This window comes from Alosa sapidissima, chromosome 20 (assembly GCF_018492685.1).
Source record: "Alosa sapidissima isolate fAloSap1 chromosome 20, fAloSap1.pri, whole genome shotgun sequence".
Lineage (NCBI taxonomy): Eukaryota > Metazoa > Chordata > Actinopteri > Clupeiformes > Clupeidae > Alosa > Alosa sapidissima.
The window spans coordinates 21,937,599-21,955,098 of NC_055976.1; the positions used below are offsets into that span (position 1 = coordinate 21,937,599).

General features: G+C 46.3%; 1 protein-coding gene across 13 annotated transcripts in view; it reads right to left on the minus strand.

Moving 5' to 3' along the window:
- The window catches only part of prom1a (prominin 1a), a 73,285-nt gene that overhangs the window by 10,662 nt on the left and 45,123 nt on the right, over positions 1 to 17,500 (minus strand). For 8 of the 13 annotated variants that reach the window (XM_042075373.1, XM_042075379.1, XM_042075375.1 and 5 more), the window contains 17 exons: positions 14,542 to 14,662; positions 13,992 to 14,055; positions 13,517 to 13,606; positions 10,356 to 10,579; positions 9,323 to 9,397; positions 9,150 to 9,213; positions 8,404 to 8,563; positions 7,446 to 7,598; positions 7,107 to 7,230; positions 6,734 to 6,837; positions 6,286 to 6,370; positions 4,364 to 4,510; positions 3,768 to 3,839; positions 2,470 to 2,562; positions 1,810 to 1,827; positions 757 to 810; positions 276 to 356 (listed from right to left, as the gene is read on the minus strand). In XM_042075373.1, the coding sequence (XP_041931307.1) occupies positions 276 to 356; positions 757 to 810; positions 1,810 to 1,827; positions 2,470 to 2,562; positions 3,768 to 3,839; positions 4,364 to 4,510; positions 6,286 to 6,370; positions 6,734 to 6,837; positions 7,107 to 7,230; positions 7,446 to 7,598; positions 8,404 to 8,563; positions 9,150 to 9,213; positions 9,323 to 9,397; positions 10,356 to 10,579; positions 13,517 to 13,606; positions 13,992 to 14,055; positions 14,542 to 14,662 (1,729 nt within the window). The remainder of the gene's footprint in view (positions 1 to 275; positions 357 to 756; positions 811 to 1,809; positions 1,828 to 2,469; positions 2,563 to 3,767; positions 3,840 to 4,363; positions 4,511 to 6,285; positions 6,371 to 6,733; positions 6,838 to 7,106; positions 7,231 to 7,445; positions 7,599 to 8,403; positions 8,564 to 9,149; positions 9,214 to 9,322; positions 9,398 to 10,355; positions 10,580 to 13,516; positions 13,607 to 13,991; positions 14,056 to 14,541; positions 14,663 to 17,500) is intronic. The other 5 variants (XM_042075374.1, XM_042075376.1, XM_042075381.1 and 2 more) reach the window with 1 other exon arrangement.

Here is a 17,500-nt window from a genome sequence, read left to right on the forward strand (position 1 = left end):
TCATTTTGACTGCTTTGTGAATGATCTGAAGACATTGTTTGGTTTTGAGCCAATTATTCAGTTTTGCAAGAAGTGTCAGAGGTTTTGTGAATGTAGTTTGAGAATGCGGGTTTGTGTTTACAGTTTTGAGAAAAGGGTGGGAGGTTTCAAATAATGTGTTTTGTGAAAAACTGTAATTTTTTAGTCCATCTTAGATTGACATTATATCACATGTAAATACACCATCTGTACAATAATAATTCTCTATAGAGCATAAGACTTTGAAAGCACATTACCTGACTGACCACGAAAGTTGCATTGTGGGAGATAAGATATTGGGCCGCCTCTATGGTATTCAAGACGGTAGAAACTTTGCTCTGAAGAGATCAAGAGATTATGCAAAATCATGCTACACTTTCATATGTAGCATGCATCACGTCTAGTTATAGCTAATCTAATCTAGCAGGCTAGCAGTAATCTCATGATAAAAAGACTCAAGAATTAGACATCAAAACAGCAGGCATATACAAGATTTTAAATTAGCCTCATTATCCTGTGGTGGGAATACACACACACATACACACACCCACTCACACACAAACACACACACACACACACGCACACAAACACGCACACACATGTGCATGCACACACACACACACACACACGCGCGCGCACACACACACACACACACACACACACACACACACACACACACACACACACACACACACACACACACACACACACACACACACACAGAGGGTCACCACTCACAGGCAGCTCTCTGGAGGTCATCTGCAGCATGCGGATGCTCTGGCTCAGCGTGGTCTTCAGAAAGAGAAGAAAAACATTACCACGGTGACACAGGCACTTTCTCTCCCTCTCTCTCCACACAAAAACCCCACTGCATTTAAATGCTCCACTATGGAGCCCACATACGGTTGCCCTGTGATGAAGCATGATGTGGTGGAACGCACTATGCTAAATGCAAACAGCTGTAGAGAGAGCTAATGCCTCAACCCCCCCCCCCCCCTACACCTAGTTTAAACAGGATGTAAAAGGGGCACTACACAGTGGGCTTAACAGTGGAACATTTAAAGCTGGATGCTGCCATGCTAGAGCCACAAGGCTTCTTAAGGCCATGGGTCCTTCATATTTGTTCCAAACATGTCTGCCATTAAACACCAATAACAAATGCCTCACTTGATTCAGGGCAAGGAATTTAGGTGCAGTACATGGAGTTGAAACAAATACTTAACCTCTGCCCTGGAAGCACAATCCACAGTAGGTGTTATGCCACGGTATGTCTTAAGTGAATAAACAACTGTGTATATCTTTGGATAGTCAAAACTTTCAACATGTTTCCTGTATTGAACACAATACCCACTATTAATGTATGCTTCCGTGAAGGTGCAGAGACATGGACAAAGCAAGCTGTTGTGGATTTAGAAAACCACCAAAAGAGAATGTGTTTTTTGTCAAATTGAAATATGAAATCCCCAAACTATTGCTTTGGTATGGGGGGATAGGTGATGAAAACTGATTGAGCATCATGTTTGGAACATGATGAGATGAGCACTGAGGATTCTGTATAAAATTACATGTAAACATATTTGTACATGTTCAACTCCAGGCTTTATATTGCATGGATCACTGACTTCATTTTAAATACCCTCAAAACAGAAACAACATATTTTCAGCTATGCAAGTAAAAATATCCTATGGTCACATATAAAACCTTTTGAACAAAACAATGGAGCATGGTTCTCTGAATGGTATGAAACAAACACTGTGAATAGAAAACAACAAGAATCAACACAAGCTTACCCTCGCTCTAACATATTTCTGGGAGGCCATTTTTGGGGGGAAATCAAGAAATCAAGAAGGTCAAGAAAGAACTCAGAAAGATTTGACAGAGTAAACCCATACTAATTATTATTATTATTATTATTATTATTATTATATTATGCCACTATGTGTGTATGTGTATCACTATAGTTTACAATGGTGTTATGGTTTCCAACTTCATGCTTGAAATATACCAAATTATAATGTGTAATCCGTAAGTTTATGTAAGTTGTTGTGTGCGGTGTTGTGAGACATATACATATGGTTGAGAGGCTTTATTAGTGAAGCTATTTCCATTTTTCACTTATTGTTGGTGATTTCTATCTTTTTGATTTAGTCTTCGTTGCTTTGCTTTGTCTGTATGTGTGTGTGTGTGTGTGTGTGTGTATTCTGTATGTTTAATTGTATGTCTGTTGCTGTTATTCAAGCCAAATTCAGCGAAACTAAACAACAAATAAAAAATCATAGCAGCATATCATATGCTGTACCCAAACAGTGCAAATGGTGATTTAACAGTCACAGTCCTAGTGCAAGGGAGTCGTCAGAAACCGTCCACTGTCTCAGACTGAAGCAGCCGATGCCAGAGTAGAGATGGCTGCCTTGGTGTGAGAAAGTGCATTGAGGTGGGCGCTTGATTACCAGTGACTGCTCCATGGGGAGGACCTGCTGGGTGTGGATCTGGCGGAGGGTGCTGGCGTGGCCCTTCAGGGACGTCTGCAGGGAGCCCTTCGGCTGTGGGGGGGGGGGCAGAGGGGGAATAGAATAGATAGGAATCGCAAAAAGGAGAGATGGAGATAAAAAGATAGTTAGTAAAAAGAAGAGTTAGTAGAAGGAGTATCATCTTAAATCAGAGTTCAGTTTGCATTGAATTCCAGATTCCAGTTCTTTAAATAATGACTACCGTCCCTGTAAAAGAGACGCCGATGACTGTTTAGCCTTTAAGCAGTTCATACTGTATCTGTACCCAAGGCATTTGATGGAGGTCCTAGTATGCAAAAGAACACTTTTCTAAAAAAAAAAGAGTTCCTTTATTTTCTTCACATGTGTTGACAACCCAGCTCTCAGTCCAGCACAGCACAGCCAAGCAATCCCAGTTTGAGATTCAGCAGTATGCATCCATTTCCTCATAAGGTGCTGCATCAGCAGAGTGGCCCATCCAGTATAGTATATATGCCACCCAGTAAAGATGCCACCCAGTACAGTATATGCCACCCAGTACAGTATATATGCCACCCAGTACAGTATATGCCACCCAGTACAGTATATATGCCACCCAGTACAGTACACCAGCTGGCCAACAGCACCAGTTCTGATTATGGGATGGAACACAATCCTGACTCTTATTTTCACACACACGCACACACACTCTCTCTCTCTCTCTCTCTCTTCTCTCTCTCTGTATGTGTGTCTGGACTAAGGAGGTACAGGTGGACACCAGCTGGACTGAGTGATAGACACACACACGCACTCACACATACAGTACACACACACACACACAGACTCCCCGTGGAGATTACAGAGTGGCTCGCTTAAGAAGACAGCTCAATTACAGCTGGCACAAGCCCTCTGGGCCCACTCCCAATCCCTCCAGAACCTTCCAGAATGAATGGGGGGCTTGTGCTAGGCCCCTGAGCCCTGGAGGGCAAGGCAAAAATAAAGCATCCTTTGCCTGAGTCAGCCATGCCAGCCTGGTCTGGAGCCGGGGAGGCTGCAAGGGCACAGGCAAACACATGGATGATAAGAAACCCAATGCCAATGTCTATCCCTTGGGACTTTTCTATATGAATACCCATTAAACACAAATTGGATGCCGTGAGCGCAATGAAAGGCACTGCGGGCTCATGTGCATGGGAGATTATACGGCGTGGGTTGCGGCTTTTCTCTGTTGGGTTGTTTTTACTGGGTCCGGAGGAGGAATAGCATAGAATAGAACATACCAGTTCCTCGCTTTGGGCGTCCAGCTCCTTGGCGAACGACAGCAGATCCACCAGAGTGACCCTTTTGTTAACCTGGAAGGGGACCAGACACACAAGAGCATGGGGCTTACTACACACAAGAGCACAAGAGCATGGGGCTTGCTACACACAAGAGCACAAGAGCATGGGGCTTGCTACACACAAGAGCATGGGGCTTGCTACACAGTGCAGCGCCCCTTTCCCTCCCACTCTGTGACACAACACACATCGTTTTTTATACTCTTTGGGCTGGTTCCTTATGTATTATGCCTAGTCTTAGACTAAAAGTACACTCCAATAAAAGTATCCATTGAAAAAAGCTTTTCACTTTCAGTCTCAGACTGGTGCCTAATCTATGTACAGGAAGCTGGCCCTTAAGGTCAGTAACTGAGTCTCTAGCTATCCACTTCACATCTCTCACAAACTATCTTCTTCCCCATCTCCCAGTCTATTTCGATGCAGTTTTGTAGCACTATTAACAAATAACATTGTTTGAAGGAACTGTACTTGAATACTTGAAACACCTACAGTAAGCACACAGAGCCACATTTTCGCTTTTATTTTTTCTAGTCTCACACCTCTTCCAGGTAGTCTGCGTAATTGATGTCGCCGATACCAGTCTCGGTGAAGCGGACCAGGTTGTCTTTGCCCTCCGACTCCAGAAGGATGATGCCCCTCAGGTCAACCTTCACGCCGTCAATCACATGGGCCACGTCCTCTGTGAACTAGAGAAAAATATCAGGGAAAACAAATGGCGCATTAGAGAAAAATGGTGATTAATATCAGAACAATTTTAATGCCGCCAGAGGGAAAAGTGCCGTCTCCCTTCCATTACACTTTATGATCTGTAGCCTAGAGGTTTAATATACTTATAGAAGTTGAGCAATTAAGATTTGAGACATGCTGTACTTGTTATGTAAGTTCAGACTGTTTCTTGTAACACACCCTAACTGTTAGCACATCTTGAAACCCCTTGGGGTTTTATACGTAATAGCAAATTAATTCATTTTTAAATAAAGTTCCTGACACTACTCCTATTGCTAAGTCACCCTTCCACATTTCAAAAAATGAAAGGCCTAGGTTAGGTTTTTTGCCCTGCATACAAGCTCATTGGTATTTTAAGCAATGAGCCAATCTGTTGATCCAGACAATTCCAGACATTTGGGTCTATAATATGACAAAGAGAGGCAGCCCTATCCAGATGTGTCATTGAACACACCAGCAATTCAGTGTGCCAAGCATAACAGCCTTCCTATGTATGTGACAAGCAGAACCATATAAGCACTCCTAATGTTCTCCTTCTGCTTTGTAGACCTCCTATTTGCACAGTGACAATGAGAACCCTTCCTTGTTTACACTGACAGGAAGAGTATTACGCAACCCGTGGGGCAAGTCTTTGCCATTTGCTTTCAGCACAGGCCCCAGTGTGACCAGTACAGGACACCGTTGCCCGCGGAGACAAAAGAATTTACATTGAGCGCCCCTTCACATTCTTAATCAGAACAAGAGCTTCCCGGGCAACTGCATTCACCTCCACAAAGCCCGCATTATGTGTCCCCTGCTTGAGGTAGTTGAACTCCCACGGCATGGCACTTCAGTGAAGTGTTTTTGAAGCACCACACTATGTCAAGACTGCAGCAGATCTCTTTTTTTGTCACCACTCAGGTTCATCTACTACAACAAAGCATTTCCCATGATGCATCACTCTCCTCATGGTCCAGTTCAGAACATTACGGAGGCACACTTGCGGCTGGACGCACAGCTCTGCGAACACAGCGGCCGCTCATTTGCATGGCTTTCTATGGAGAGCGCTGGACCACATCCTGTCCCCCCTCCCCACCTCCCCCCCATTGACATCTCCTGAACCAGAAGAAGGCCTCTAAACCGGCCAGCTGGCTCTGGGGGCAGCAGGCGACTCAGACTCTGAGTCCATGCGGGGAGGGAACCATGGGCACTGGGCAGCGTGTTTGTTCCTGACGTTAGATAAGGCATAAAGCTGGCGCTGGCTCAGGACACGTCCAGCAGGGCTTGGGGGGGGTCAAATGGTTAAATGGAGACTCCATTTGCTAGGGCCAACTATAGCTCGTGTGATGTCATCACCCTGTTAGTAGGGACGCTGTTGGGCCAACTATGAAATAGTCCAGACAGTGTCATGTGGACATACACAGGGCTTTAAAGGTAGACTATGTATGAATAAAACTCTCACTGAGTTGCTATAGCCCCCGACCACACAGTAGGTCATTGCAACTGATGGAGCATGAGACATTTTTTTCTGGGTTTTCATGTCACAAAGTCAGGCATGTTGTCTTCAGGCATTGTTTTACACAGGAGGTTCTGAGGATTTCATGTTTGAAGCATATCATGATTTGAATTTCACCTGCTTATATCCACAAGGAACATAGGTGATTGAGCACTTCCTGTCTTAAGCACCTTTTCAAAATAAAAGCACCACTCAGTATGATGTGTTTGTGTTCGGGAAACAGTAGTGAAGAGGCCTTACCACACTGGTGTTCAGGAAGGCAGAGACGTTGAAGATCTTATCCAGATGTAGAGCGGAGTAGATCCCCCTATTTTCTTTGCAGTTACTGAGAGGGAAAGAACAACATGACAGGTTATGACAGAGCGGTATCAAGTGTATGAGAATCGACCGATGGATGCTGGAATACTGAGTACTAGCAAAAGCTGGTGCTGAAAGACATCCATACATTCAACAGCCCAAGAACAACATGTTCTTCTGCACATGCTTCCTTACAGCCTCTCTACTGCCACCTGGTGACAACTAAAGCTGCCATTGCCTGTCAATACAGCATGTCTTGACCACTAAATATTCATCCATGTTCTGTTTGTTTCCAATGGTTAAAAGCAACAATTGAGTAACATTGTGTTATTCTAATAGTTCAAACTGTATGTCCTCTGGCATCATAATCAACATATAAGAATGTATTCACCTGTAAAAGCTCTCCACAGTCAGGTCCATCTCGGGGTCATTGTACAGGTAGCCAGGGATGAAGTTCTTCCAGGCAGGCATGATGAGGTGAGGGGTGTCCAACACCTATGAAGCACAAGGCCCTTCATGGATTAAAAATGGCCGGGGGAAAAAACACCACTCCACTGCATCAACCTACTAACACTAGGTATAGTCAATGGAGGGAAAGATAAATGAACATTCCCCATTTTGCATATGCATGCCGATGAGCCCATGAGGGATCAGGTCTGTGATTGTCCTGTGGGGGGGTCAGGTCTGTGATTGTCCTGTGGGGGGTCAGGTCTGTGATTGTCCCGTGGGGGTCAGGTCTTTGAGAGAGTCCTGTGTGTATTTACCTTAAACAGCTGTTTGGTGTGAAAGGGCTCACACACCAGCTTCTCCACGTTGCCACCCACCAAGAAGCTGACAGCAACCACGGCCATCAGAATCCACGAGAAGATGAAGCTGAACCCAACGCCCCTGGGAGAAACACACACACAGACACATACAAACTCCTTATCAACAATGTTAGTGATGGCCAAATCTTTACATTTGACATAGTCCCTCACTGCACACATATGCAGTAACTACTAAAGACACACAGGCACATGTTGTCATGCCCACCATATATATCAGCTCTGTAAAGTCTTGGCAATAACCACATTGCAGTGATGGCAAAGCCCTTGCTGACTTACGCCATGAGCAGGTTGCCCCCGGTGTTGGAGATGCAGCCGCGGGTGGTGGGGGTGGCATGGCGGTCGAAGCCCAGGATGCCACACAGCATGCCCAGCAGGTTGAAGGCCAGCACCATCACCACCATACAGCACAGGGTGATGCACACCGTCCACCTGGAACATGGCTCACAGTCACTCATCTACAGGGCCCATAGGCACTCATCTACAGGCCTCATAGGCACTCATCTACAGGCCTCATAGGCACTCATCTACAGGGCTCAATCTACAGGGCCCATAGGCACTCATCTACAGGACTCATAGGCACTCATCTACAGGGCCCATAGGCACTTATCTACAGGGCCCACAGTCACTCATCTACAGGGCTCAATCTACAGGGCCCATAGGCACTCATCTACAGGGCTCAATCTACAGGGCCCATAGGCACTCATCTACAGGGCAAATAGGCACTCATCTACACAAATGTATTCATTTAGCAGACGCTTTTATCTCAACTGACCTACATATGTCAATTATATTACAATGGCCATTGTGCCCGGAGCAACTCAGGGTTAAGTGCCTTGCTCAAGAGCACGACAATGGAAGCCAGGAATTGAACCCACAACTTTTCTGGCTACTGTATGCTAGCCCAGCTCCTTAACCACTACGCTACCACCACTTATCTACACGTTTATAGTCACCGATGGCAACTTGGCGACGGGAAGAGGCTGCTCTTTGTACTGGACTGCCTTTGGGCAGTGAAGCTATACACATGTGTGTTTACTGTAACAGGGTGGTTTACGGTATTTACTGTAATGCTCCATTATTGCATAACGGAGTCAAGACCACATTGCTGGAGTCTTACTGTACCGTTCCAGTCAAACATAGAGAACTTGTGGTGTCTTGATCGGACTGTGTGAGTTAGGATAAGGGAAGTGAAAAAAAGGGAGGTCCTTCACTCAAGAAGAGTTGAGGGAGGCACCTGTAGAAGTCGTAGCGGTCGATTTCGGGGTACAAGTCCTCGATCCGGGAGTGGCCGTGGCTGATGAGGATGGTGAAGTTGGTCAGGGAGTTGTGCATGGGGAACAGCTTAGAGAAACCAGTGATGTTCGTGCCAATGCCATCCAGCATGTCACGCACACCTGCAGAGAGTGTGTGTGTGTGTGTGTGTGTGTGGGTGGAGGGGGGGGGGGGGGGGGAGAAAGAGAGAGAGAGGGACAGAGAGAGAGAGAGAGACAAAGAGAGGCCATTGGACAGAGAGGGAGGAAGAAAGGAAGAAACATACAGTTATGTGAGACTTCTAAACAAAATATTCAAGCACAAAAAAAAGCAATTAATCTCAACCTCAATCACAACAACAAAAATGATATTCAGCCTTTATAATAATAATAATAATAATAATAATAATAATAATAAGCTTTATTTGTATAGCACCTTTCATACACAGAATGCAGCTCAAAGTGCTTTACATTTACAAATTAAAGGAGTTATCCGGAGTAAAATGCACTTTAGATCAATTTACGAGTTTTGACTAAAAACGGTAAAATCGAACTTTCTCAAAACACATCCGAATGACATGATTTTGATGTCAACTCAATGTATGTACTCCCAATCATCCGTAAAATTGATCTAAAGTGCATTTTACTCCGGATAATTCCTTTAACACAATGTGCATTTATTATACTATGAGTACTGTGAGTGCTCATGAGCATGAACGCCATCACTCACCTTCAACCACATTCCTAGTCTGATCCGCCACCATGGCTGGCGTGTCATTGAAAGATGAGTACCCCTGTAGCAAAAATAAAACATAACACAAACGTGACTGTGAAGTATGGGTTTAAGAGCTGAAGAGACATGCCATGGAAAACCCGAAGGGCTGAAAGAACCCAGAGCCTGACCTTCTGAACGATGCCGCTAAGGTCTGTCTTCAGGGCCTCGTTGACCTTCTCCAGCTGAGGAGTAACGCTAGGCAACTGGAATAGAAAACAAAGACCATGAGCCTCACTCAGTTATCACAGTTGGACACACGAAAACACAAAAGGCCTTCACACAGAGCACCCATGCAGAGGACTTCAGATGCACTACAGGCAGAGGGAGACAGGGGAGGGTGTGAGAGAGGGAGACAGGTGTGAGAGAGGGAGACAGGTGTGAGAGAGGGAGACAGGGGAGGGTGTGAGAGAGGGAGACAGGTGTGAGAGAGGGAGACAGGTGTGAGAGAGGGAGACAGGGGAGTGTGTTAGAGAGGGAGACAGGTGTGAGAGAGGGAGACAGGTGTGAGAGAGGGAGACAGGGGAGTGTGTTAGAGAGGGAGACAGGTGTGAGAGAGGGAGACAGGTGTGAGAGAGGTAGACAGGGGAGGGTGTGAGAGAGGGAGACAGGGGAGGGTGTGAGAGAGGGAGACGGATGTGAGAGAGGGAGACAGGGGATGGTGTGAGAGAGGGAGACAGGAGAGTGTGTGAGAGAGGGAGACAGGTGTGAGAGAGGGAGACAGGGGATGGTGTGAGAGAGGGAGACAGGAGAGTGTGTGAGAGAGGGAGACAGGTGTGAGAGAGGGAGACAGGGGATGGTGTGAGAGAGGGAGACAACAAGAGCTGGACAAAGGGGAAGGGGAGACAGAGGCAAAGAAAATGGCAGATTGCAGTTATCTCATCAGAGGAAGATGACCACACGATTAAAATGTTAAGGCCAATGTCCTCAGGCTGTTATGGAGTAATAGTGTGTGTGTGTGTGTGTGTGTGTGTGTGTGTGTGTGTATGCGTGTTTGTGTGTATGCGTGTGTGTGTGTGTGTGTGTGTGTGTGTGTGTGTGTGAGTGTGTGTGTGTGAGTGTGTGTGACAGCGAAAAAAAGGAGACAGGCAGACAATCAACTAAAGCAGAGAGAGAGAGTCAGGCAGTAAACTAGACTGAGCGTCTGCGTCTTTGCCCTCGTACCTCGGAGTAGTTGGCTCCGACGTGCAGCTGGCTGAGGGAGGTCAGCACGCGGCTGCAGACCTTGGCGGCGGGCGAGCCGGGCACGGTGCACACGGGGTCGTCCAGCGAGGTGTTGAGGCCCGAGCGCACCAGGCTCAGGTTGAAGCGCAGCTTCCCGGCCCCGTCCTGCAACACCTCCAGGGTCATGCTGACGTTCTCCAGGGCCTCCTTCGTCTCGTGCATGGCTGACCGGGGGGGGGGGGGGGGGGGGGGGGATGGATGGGGGGAGTACGTGAGTGTGTAAAACGCTCACACACACACGCACACACACATGCATGCACCTCATACACGCACGCATGCACGCACATACACACACACACACACACACTCAGAAAAACACACATACACACACACACACTCAGACAAACATACACACACATACTCAAACATACACACACACACACACACACTCAGAAAAACACACATACACACACACACACACACACACACACACACACAGAAAAACAAACATACACACACACACACACACACACAGAGAAAGAGACAGGCTCGCACTATATCCACAAACACCCATAAACAGATGAATACACACAACTACACGTCTAGTGTGGAAGTGGAAACACACACAGGTGTACAGGCATACACCTACAGGGGGAACATCCACTTACACACAGCATACCAAATACATGGGCACAGGCACATCCATTTACGTCTTTAGGAGTACAACTCCTCAAACTCTACTCGACCACTTACTCATACTAAAAAGTAAGTGTAAACACACACAGGACACTATGTCTCATCTCAGGCAACATATAACTCACAGGGGGGGAAGGACCAATCAGACTAGCGGTCAGACTAGCGGTCATAGCCTCAATCTCAGTGTGTCATGATGATGCTAAAATCTTTACACTTGGTGCCTTAAAGATGGAACACCAGGGATGTGTGGGAGCACCAGGGAGCGGATGCAAAGGAGATTGTTGATTGGATCAGGAGTAAGGAGTGATATAGAGGAACCATTTGGGAACCAATCACGAGAGTCCAGGCACAGGGGGGAGAGTCACATGAGGGTCACATCCAATCAGATAGCAGCAGGCCCTTTTACCTTTGAAGGCCCTCTCCACTTTGACTTTTGGGGCCAAAAAGCGACAAAGAGAAGATGGAAGAAAGTGAGTAGGCAGACACACTACAGGTACTTCTGGGTAATATGACTTATGGCTTCTCGCCAACTATGCCTTCATTCCAACCGCACTAATACCATCTCACAAACGTACTTAAGTTAGGCTGCTTTCAGGACTATGGGCATTGTTAATGTCTTTTGGAGTATAAATGAAAAAGGTGAATGTTGCAGAGTATAGTGTTATTTCCAGCCTGACCACCATCATTCTAATTGAAAAAGAAAAGGCCTTGGCACATCCACATCCACATAAGAATGAGCAGCACACAGATGTAGTGGTGGTGCTTCACATGGTTGCAGTAAGACAGAGCCTGTGCGTAGGCGTGCACTTTCTGCAAAGCGCTGCACCTTTTTTTTTTCCACGTGAGGTATTTGAAAATCTCATCGTTTCGAAATGTGCAAGGATAAATCTCCCAAGGCTGCCGTCTCAAGGCCTATTCAACGCTATCACCATGAAGTGGATGATCAAACTGTGACAGCACTTCAAAGAATGCACCGCTAAATGCCGAAGTGTACCTCGCTTGCGTGCACAGATAATGACGTTATCAACGCTCTGTTCTTTCACTGGAAGATTCTCTCCAGTGCAGAATAAAAAAAGAGGAGTGATAGAGAGACACAAGAGATAATGAAGAGGATGCGTCATGAGGTAAAGGAGACAAAGGACAGAAGAAAATATGGAAGACAAAAGAGACGGCAAAAAGCTGCAGAAGAAAAGAACATCAGACTTGCGTAGATAATAAGAAGAGGCATGACATGTGCAAAACAAAATAAAACAGAGGAGGAGCAAAGGAACATAAAAGAGGAGTGCAGAAGGGAAGAAAGGAAGAAAGAAGATAAGAAAGAGAGGGGGAAAGGAGAAAAGAGGGGAGAGAAGAGGAGAAAAGAAGAATCAAACCAAAGAGCACGCTGAAGAAGAGGGAAAGAAAGAGGGGCATAGAATGAAAGAAAAAAGACAAAATGGAGGAGAGGAGACAGGAAGAGGAGAGAGGAGAGGAGGAGAGGGGAGGAGGAGACAGGAAGAGGAGAGAGGAGAGGAGAGGAGGAGACAGGAAGAGGAGAGAGGAGAGGAGGAGAGGGGAGGAGGAGACAGGAAGAGGAGAGAGGAGAGGGGGAGACAGGAAGAGGAGAGAGGAGAGGAGAGGGGAGGAGGAGACAGGAAGAGGAGAGAGGAGAGGGGGAGACAGGAAGAGGAGAGGAGGAGAGGGGAGGAGGAGACAGGAAGAGGAGAGAGGAGAGGAGCAAACAGAAAGAATCAAAGAGAGGAGCACAGAGAAGAAGAGGAGACCAAAGAGAGGATAGCTGAAGAAAAGAAAGGTAGAAAACAGACAAGAGAGAAAAGGAGATTAGATAGAGGGAGTGAAGAGAAGAGGAGATGAGAAGAGAGGGATCAGAGAGAAGAAGAGGAAACCAAAGAGAGGATAGCTGAAGAAAAGAAAGGTAGAAAACAGACAAGAGAGAAAAGGAGATTAGATAGAGGGAGTGAAGAGAAGAGGAGATGAGAAGAGAGGGATCAGAGAGAAGAAGAGGAGACCAAAGAGAGGATAGCTGAAGAAAAGAAAGGTAGAAAACAGACAAGAGAGAAAAGGAGATTAGATAGAGGGAGTGAAGAGAAGAGGAGATGAGAAGAGAGGGATCAGAGAGAAGAAGAGGAGACCAAAGAGAGGATAGCTGAAGAAAAGAAAGGTAGAAAACAGACAAGAGAGAAAAGGAGATTAGATAGAGGGAGTGAAGAGAAGAGGAGATGAGAAGAGAGGGATCAGAGAGAAGAAGAGGAAACCAAAGAGAGGATAGCTGAAGAAAAGAACGGTAGAAAACAGACAAGAGAGAAAAGGAGATTAGATAGAGGGAGTGAAGAGAAGAGGAGATGAGAAGAGAGGGATCAGAGAGAAGAAGAGGAGACCAAAGAGAGGATAGCTGAAGAGAAAAAGACAGACGGAAGAGAAGGAGATGGAGGGAAGAGAAGGAGATGGAGGGAGAGGTGCTGTACCTCCAGCCATGTTGAGAGCTCCGTCCAGAGCAGGTCGCACCTCCTTCCCCAGCTCCTCATGGATCCTCCCTCCCAGTAGTGGCCCGATGTCTGAGGAGGAGCAGAGAGAGAGAGTGAGAGAGAGAGAGAGAGAGAGAGAGAGAGATAGAGAGAGAGTGAGAGAGAGAGAGTGTGAGAGAGAGAGAGATAGAGAGAGAGAGAGTGACAGAGAGAGAGAAAGACAGAGAGGGAGAGTGTGTGTGTGAGAGAGAGAGAGAGAGAGAGAGAGAGATAGAGAGACAGAGAGAGGCAGAGGGACAGAGAGGGAGAGTGTGTGTGTGAGAGAGAGACAGAGATAGAGAGACAGAGCGAGATACAGAGAGAGACAGAGATAGAGAGAGAGAGAGAGAGAGATAGAGGGACTTAAAGAGATGGAAGATGAGAGGAGAGATGAAAACTTGATGAAAGCATCAGAGTGGAAAGATGCTGTACGTACTCTCCAGGTCAAACAGCACTTGATTCTTAGCGGTGGAATACTGGGAGATCAAGTACTCGATTTGCTGCACGAGGGAGAGGAGAGAAGAGAAGAGAAGAGCTGTTAGTGCATATCTCCATGCATGTCTCATCACACTGCAAAATTAAGCACGTGCTAAACCCTTTGAGATTGGGATGCAGTCATGCCTTCATAATATGCCAACAGATATTTATTTTACAGTAGTGGAACTGCAGAAAGATGCAAAGCTAAAGCTAACTATGACTGTTTAATCCCTAGTAGGGCACAAATCAAACAGGCAAGTCATTCAAATAAAATCACACCCCTGTCTCCCCTGTTCCACATGTAGTTTTAAACTGACAGCTAAAGCCGTCCTTACACCAGAAGACTGGTCAAGAATCTTTCCCAAATCTTGTCAAAGTTGTTTGGTGTAAGGAAGCCATATTGAAACAAAGAGAGCAGAAAGATATACTGCAACAGGGGGCACGTATAGCAGTATGACACATACAGTATAGCATGAAAAGAGATGTGGACAGACGAGATGTTTTCTTACAGTGGGCGTCTCGTTGGCAAACGTGTGCAGGTCCCTCAGGTTGCTGTTGACCAACCGCCTCATCTGCTTCAGCTGGGAACTAAGGTGCTGATTGGCCGCATACGAGCACAGGATTCCAGCACTGTAGTCATGGCAACACAACTGTGTCATTAGATTGTCGATCTAATGTGCCCTCCTTCAGTGCTAGGAATACATTTGTGTGTGTCTGTGTGTGTGTGTGTGTATACATTTTCACCTTGAAAGAATAATGATGTTTATCTATATTTCGAACAGAGACACCCACACTTGGTTGGAGTGCTCCCAAAAGCCTGAAGGTAGTTGTGCTTGGTGTGGGCATTCCACTTTTCACTGTTGTGGTTTTACGAGCCGTTGCACCAGTGGTACTTGATAGACACACCCATAGTGGGATTCCTTGCCTTACAGAAAATGTACTTTTAATACACTATAACTAAATCTACAGGCTTACTTAAGAACATATGAAAAGGTCATCATTTAGATGTTTTTTAGCTTTTAGCTCTTTTCCTGAATTCTAATTCCAAACTGTTACATTATCTACTGGTTGGTGTCCACACATTCACACTGTACAGCCCCAGCATAACGATGCTAGTGACCCTTTTGACCAGTAGAGGGAAGCACTTCACTATGTACAGAAGAGGTCATCAGCTCCTTGACAAATCAGTACGGCAACACCTGCCACAGAGAGTAGCAACGAAACCACTACAGTTCAACCACTAATGTGATGTTCACTTTTGCCAGTCGTACTACATTTAAAATAAACTGCCAAGGTCTCAACCTTTCAAGTAAAGTATGATAAATGTCACGTCATGATGTGGGGCTTTTGAACTCGTCCGCGTACATATGACTTGTAAGAGTTCAGCAGGTTCAATGGGGAGGATGCTTTATAACGGACACTTCTGCGCAAGTAAAAGCTCATCGTTTTGATAAGTCAGTGTTACACAAGCAAATGAGAAACACTGGGTCTCTCCACGCACTTCAAACAGAAAGTGTTATATCGCTGTTAATTGATTCAGTAGGAAGGAATATGTGTGTGTGTGTGTGTGTGTGTGTGTGTGTGTGTGTATGTGTGTGTATGTGTGTCTGTGTGTGTGTCTGTGTGTCTGCACGCATATGTGTGTGTGAAGGTAAAGAGGGCTCTATTTTGTGTGTGTGCTATCATTCCTTTATGAGTCATTCTCTCCGTTCTGCTGCATGTGAATATTAAAGGATTGACGCAAAGCTGATTGCAGAGGCACAGGGGGTGATGCAGAGGTTAAAAAGAGCTCTTCCATTCAGATTCAGGAGATGGCAAACTGCTTCTGTACTTCTCAAGCAGTGCTCAGCGTGATGTTTCTTTTTGGTAATGTCAGGTACTGTTCCCTCCTGCAGTAAATCTAATGTAGATGCGTGTGTGTACATCTCTCTCTCTCTTTTCTCTCTTTCTCTTTCTCTCTCCCCCTTTCTCTCTTTCTCTGTTGATTTTGTGTGTGTGTGTGTTTCAGAGTGAGAGGGTTGTTTGTGTGTGTGTGTGTGTGGAGTGTTGTAAAGGGGGTGATCAGAGGACAGCCCTGAGAAAGAGAGAAAGAGAGAGAGAGAGAGAGCTTTATGTCTATTTTAGGGGGAATGCGCCTCAGTTGCAGGCAGAGTGAGGAGACGACGGTGCTTCACAGGATTCCAGAGACAGCGCTCTCAAAAAGCCTCCCTTTACACACCCTCCAGCACGCTGGACACGCCACTTTGTTCCGTACTTATCACAAATACACACCCGTGCATCTCTCTCTCTCTCTCTCTCTCTCTCTCTCTCCCCCTCTCTCTCTATATCGTGTTTGCTCTCATACTTTTTCTCTCCTGCCTGGCACTCTCTTTGCTATTGTGGATGTCTATGTCTGTGTGGTGTCTGTGGGTAAGTGGGGGGCGACGGTTTGTGTGTGTCTCAGTGTGTGTGCTGTGTGTGTTTTGTGAGTTTTGACCTCCCATTTCTTACATCTAAGGAGAGCATGTGTATCTGTCTAAGTCTCTTCATGTCTGTGTGTGTGTGTGTGTGTGTGTGTGTGTTTGTGTGTGTGTGTGTGTGTGTGTGTGTGTCCCTGTTTGATGTTAATGAGACGTCGTGCTGGCTCTCCCCTATCACAGGCACACAGCTGGGTTTGGGCTGTGTTCTCCCAGGCTGCTGTAGTTACACTGCCCACCCCACAGCTCCAGACATGGACCTCAGCCCATCACTCACTCACACTGGGACTGGGACTGGGAGTGTGTGTGTGTGTGTGTGTGTGTGTGTGTGTGTGTGTGTGTGTGTGTGTGTGTGTGTGTGTGTGTGTGTGTGTGCGTGCGTGCGTGCGTGTGTGTGTTGTGTGTGTTGGAGGTCTGTGTTCCTTGTGAAGTGACCTCTCTGGGAATTCAGAGTGGGGGAAAACAAAATGGCCTGCACATCACAAAGGCCTTTTGTCCCTCTCTCTCTCCTTTAGCCCCCCCCACCTCTCTCTCTCTCCTCTCTCTCTCTCTCCCTTTAGCCCCCCACTCTCTCTCTCTCTCTCTCTCTCTCTCTCTCTCCTTTAGCCCCCCCACTCTCTCTCTCTCTCTCTCTCTCTCTCTCCTTTAGCCCCCCACACTCTCTCTCTCTCTCTCTCTGTGTGTCTGTCTGTCTCTCTTTCCCCTTTCCCTTGCTTTCTCTCTCTCTTTTTCTCAGTCTGTATCTCTCATTCTCTGACCCTCTATCCCTCTCTGCATTATCTCTCATCTTCTCCTCTGTCTTCCCTCTCTCACTCTGTATCCCTTCTCTCTACATCTCTCTTCCTCTATCCTTCCCTCTCTCTCTCTGTCTCTCTCTCTTCCTCCCTCTCTCTCTCCCCTTTTCTCTCTCCCCTCTCTCTCTCTCCCTCTCTTCCTCCCTCTCTCTCTCTCCCCTCTCTCTCTCCCTTTTCTCTCTCCCTCTCTCTCCCTCCCTCTCTCTCTCTCCCTCCCT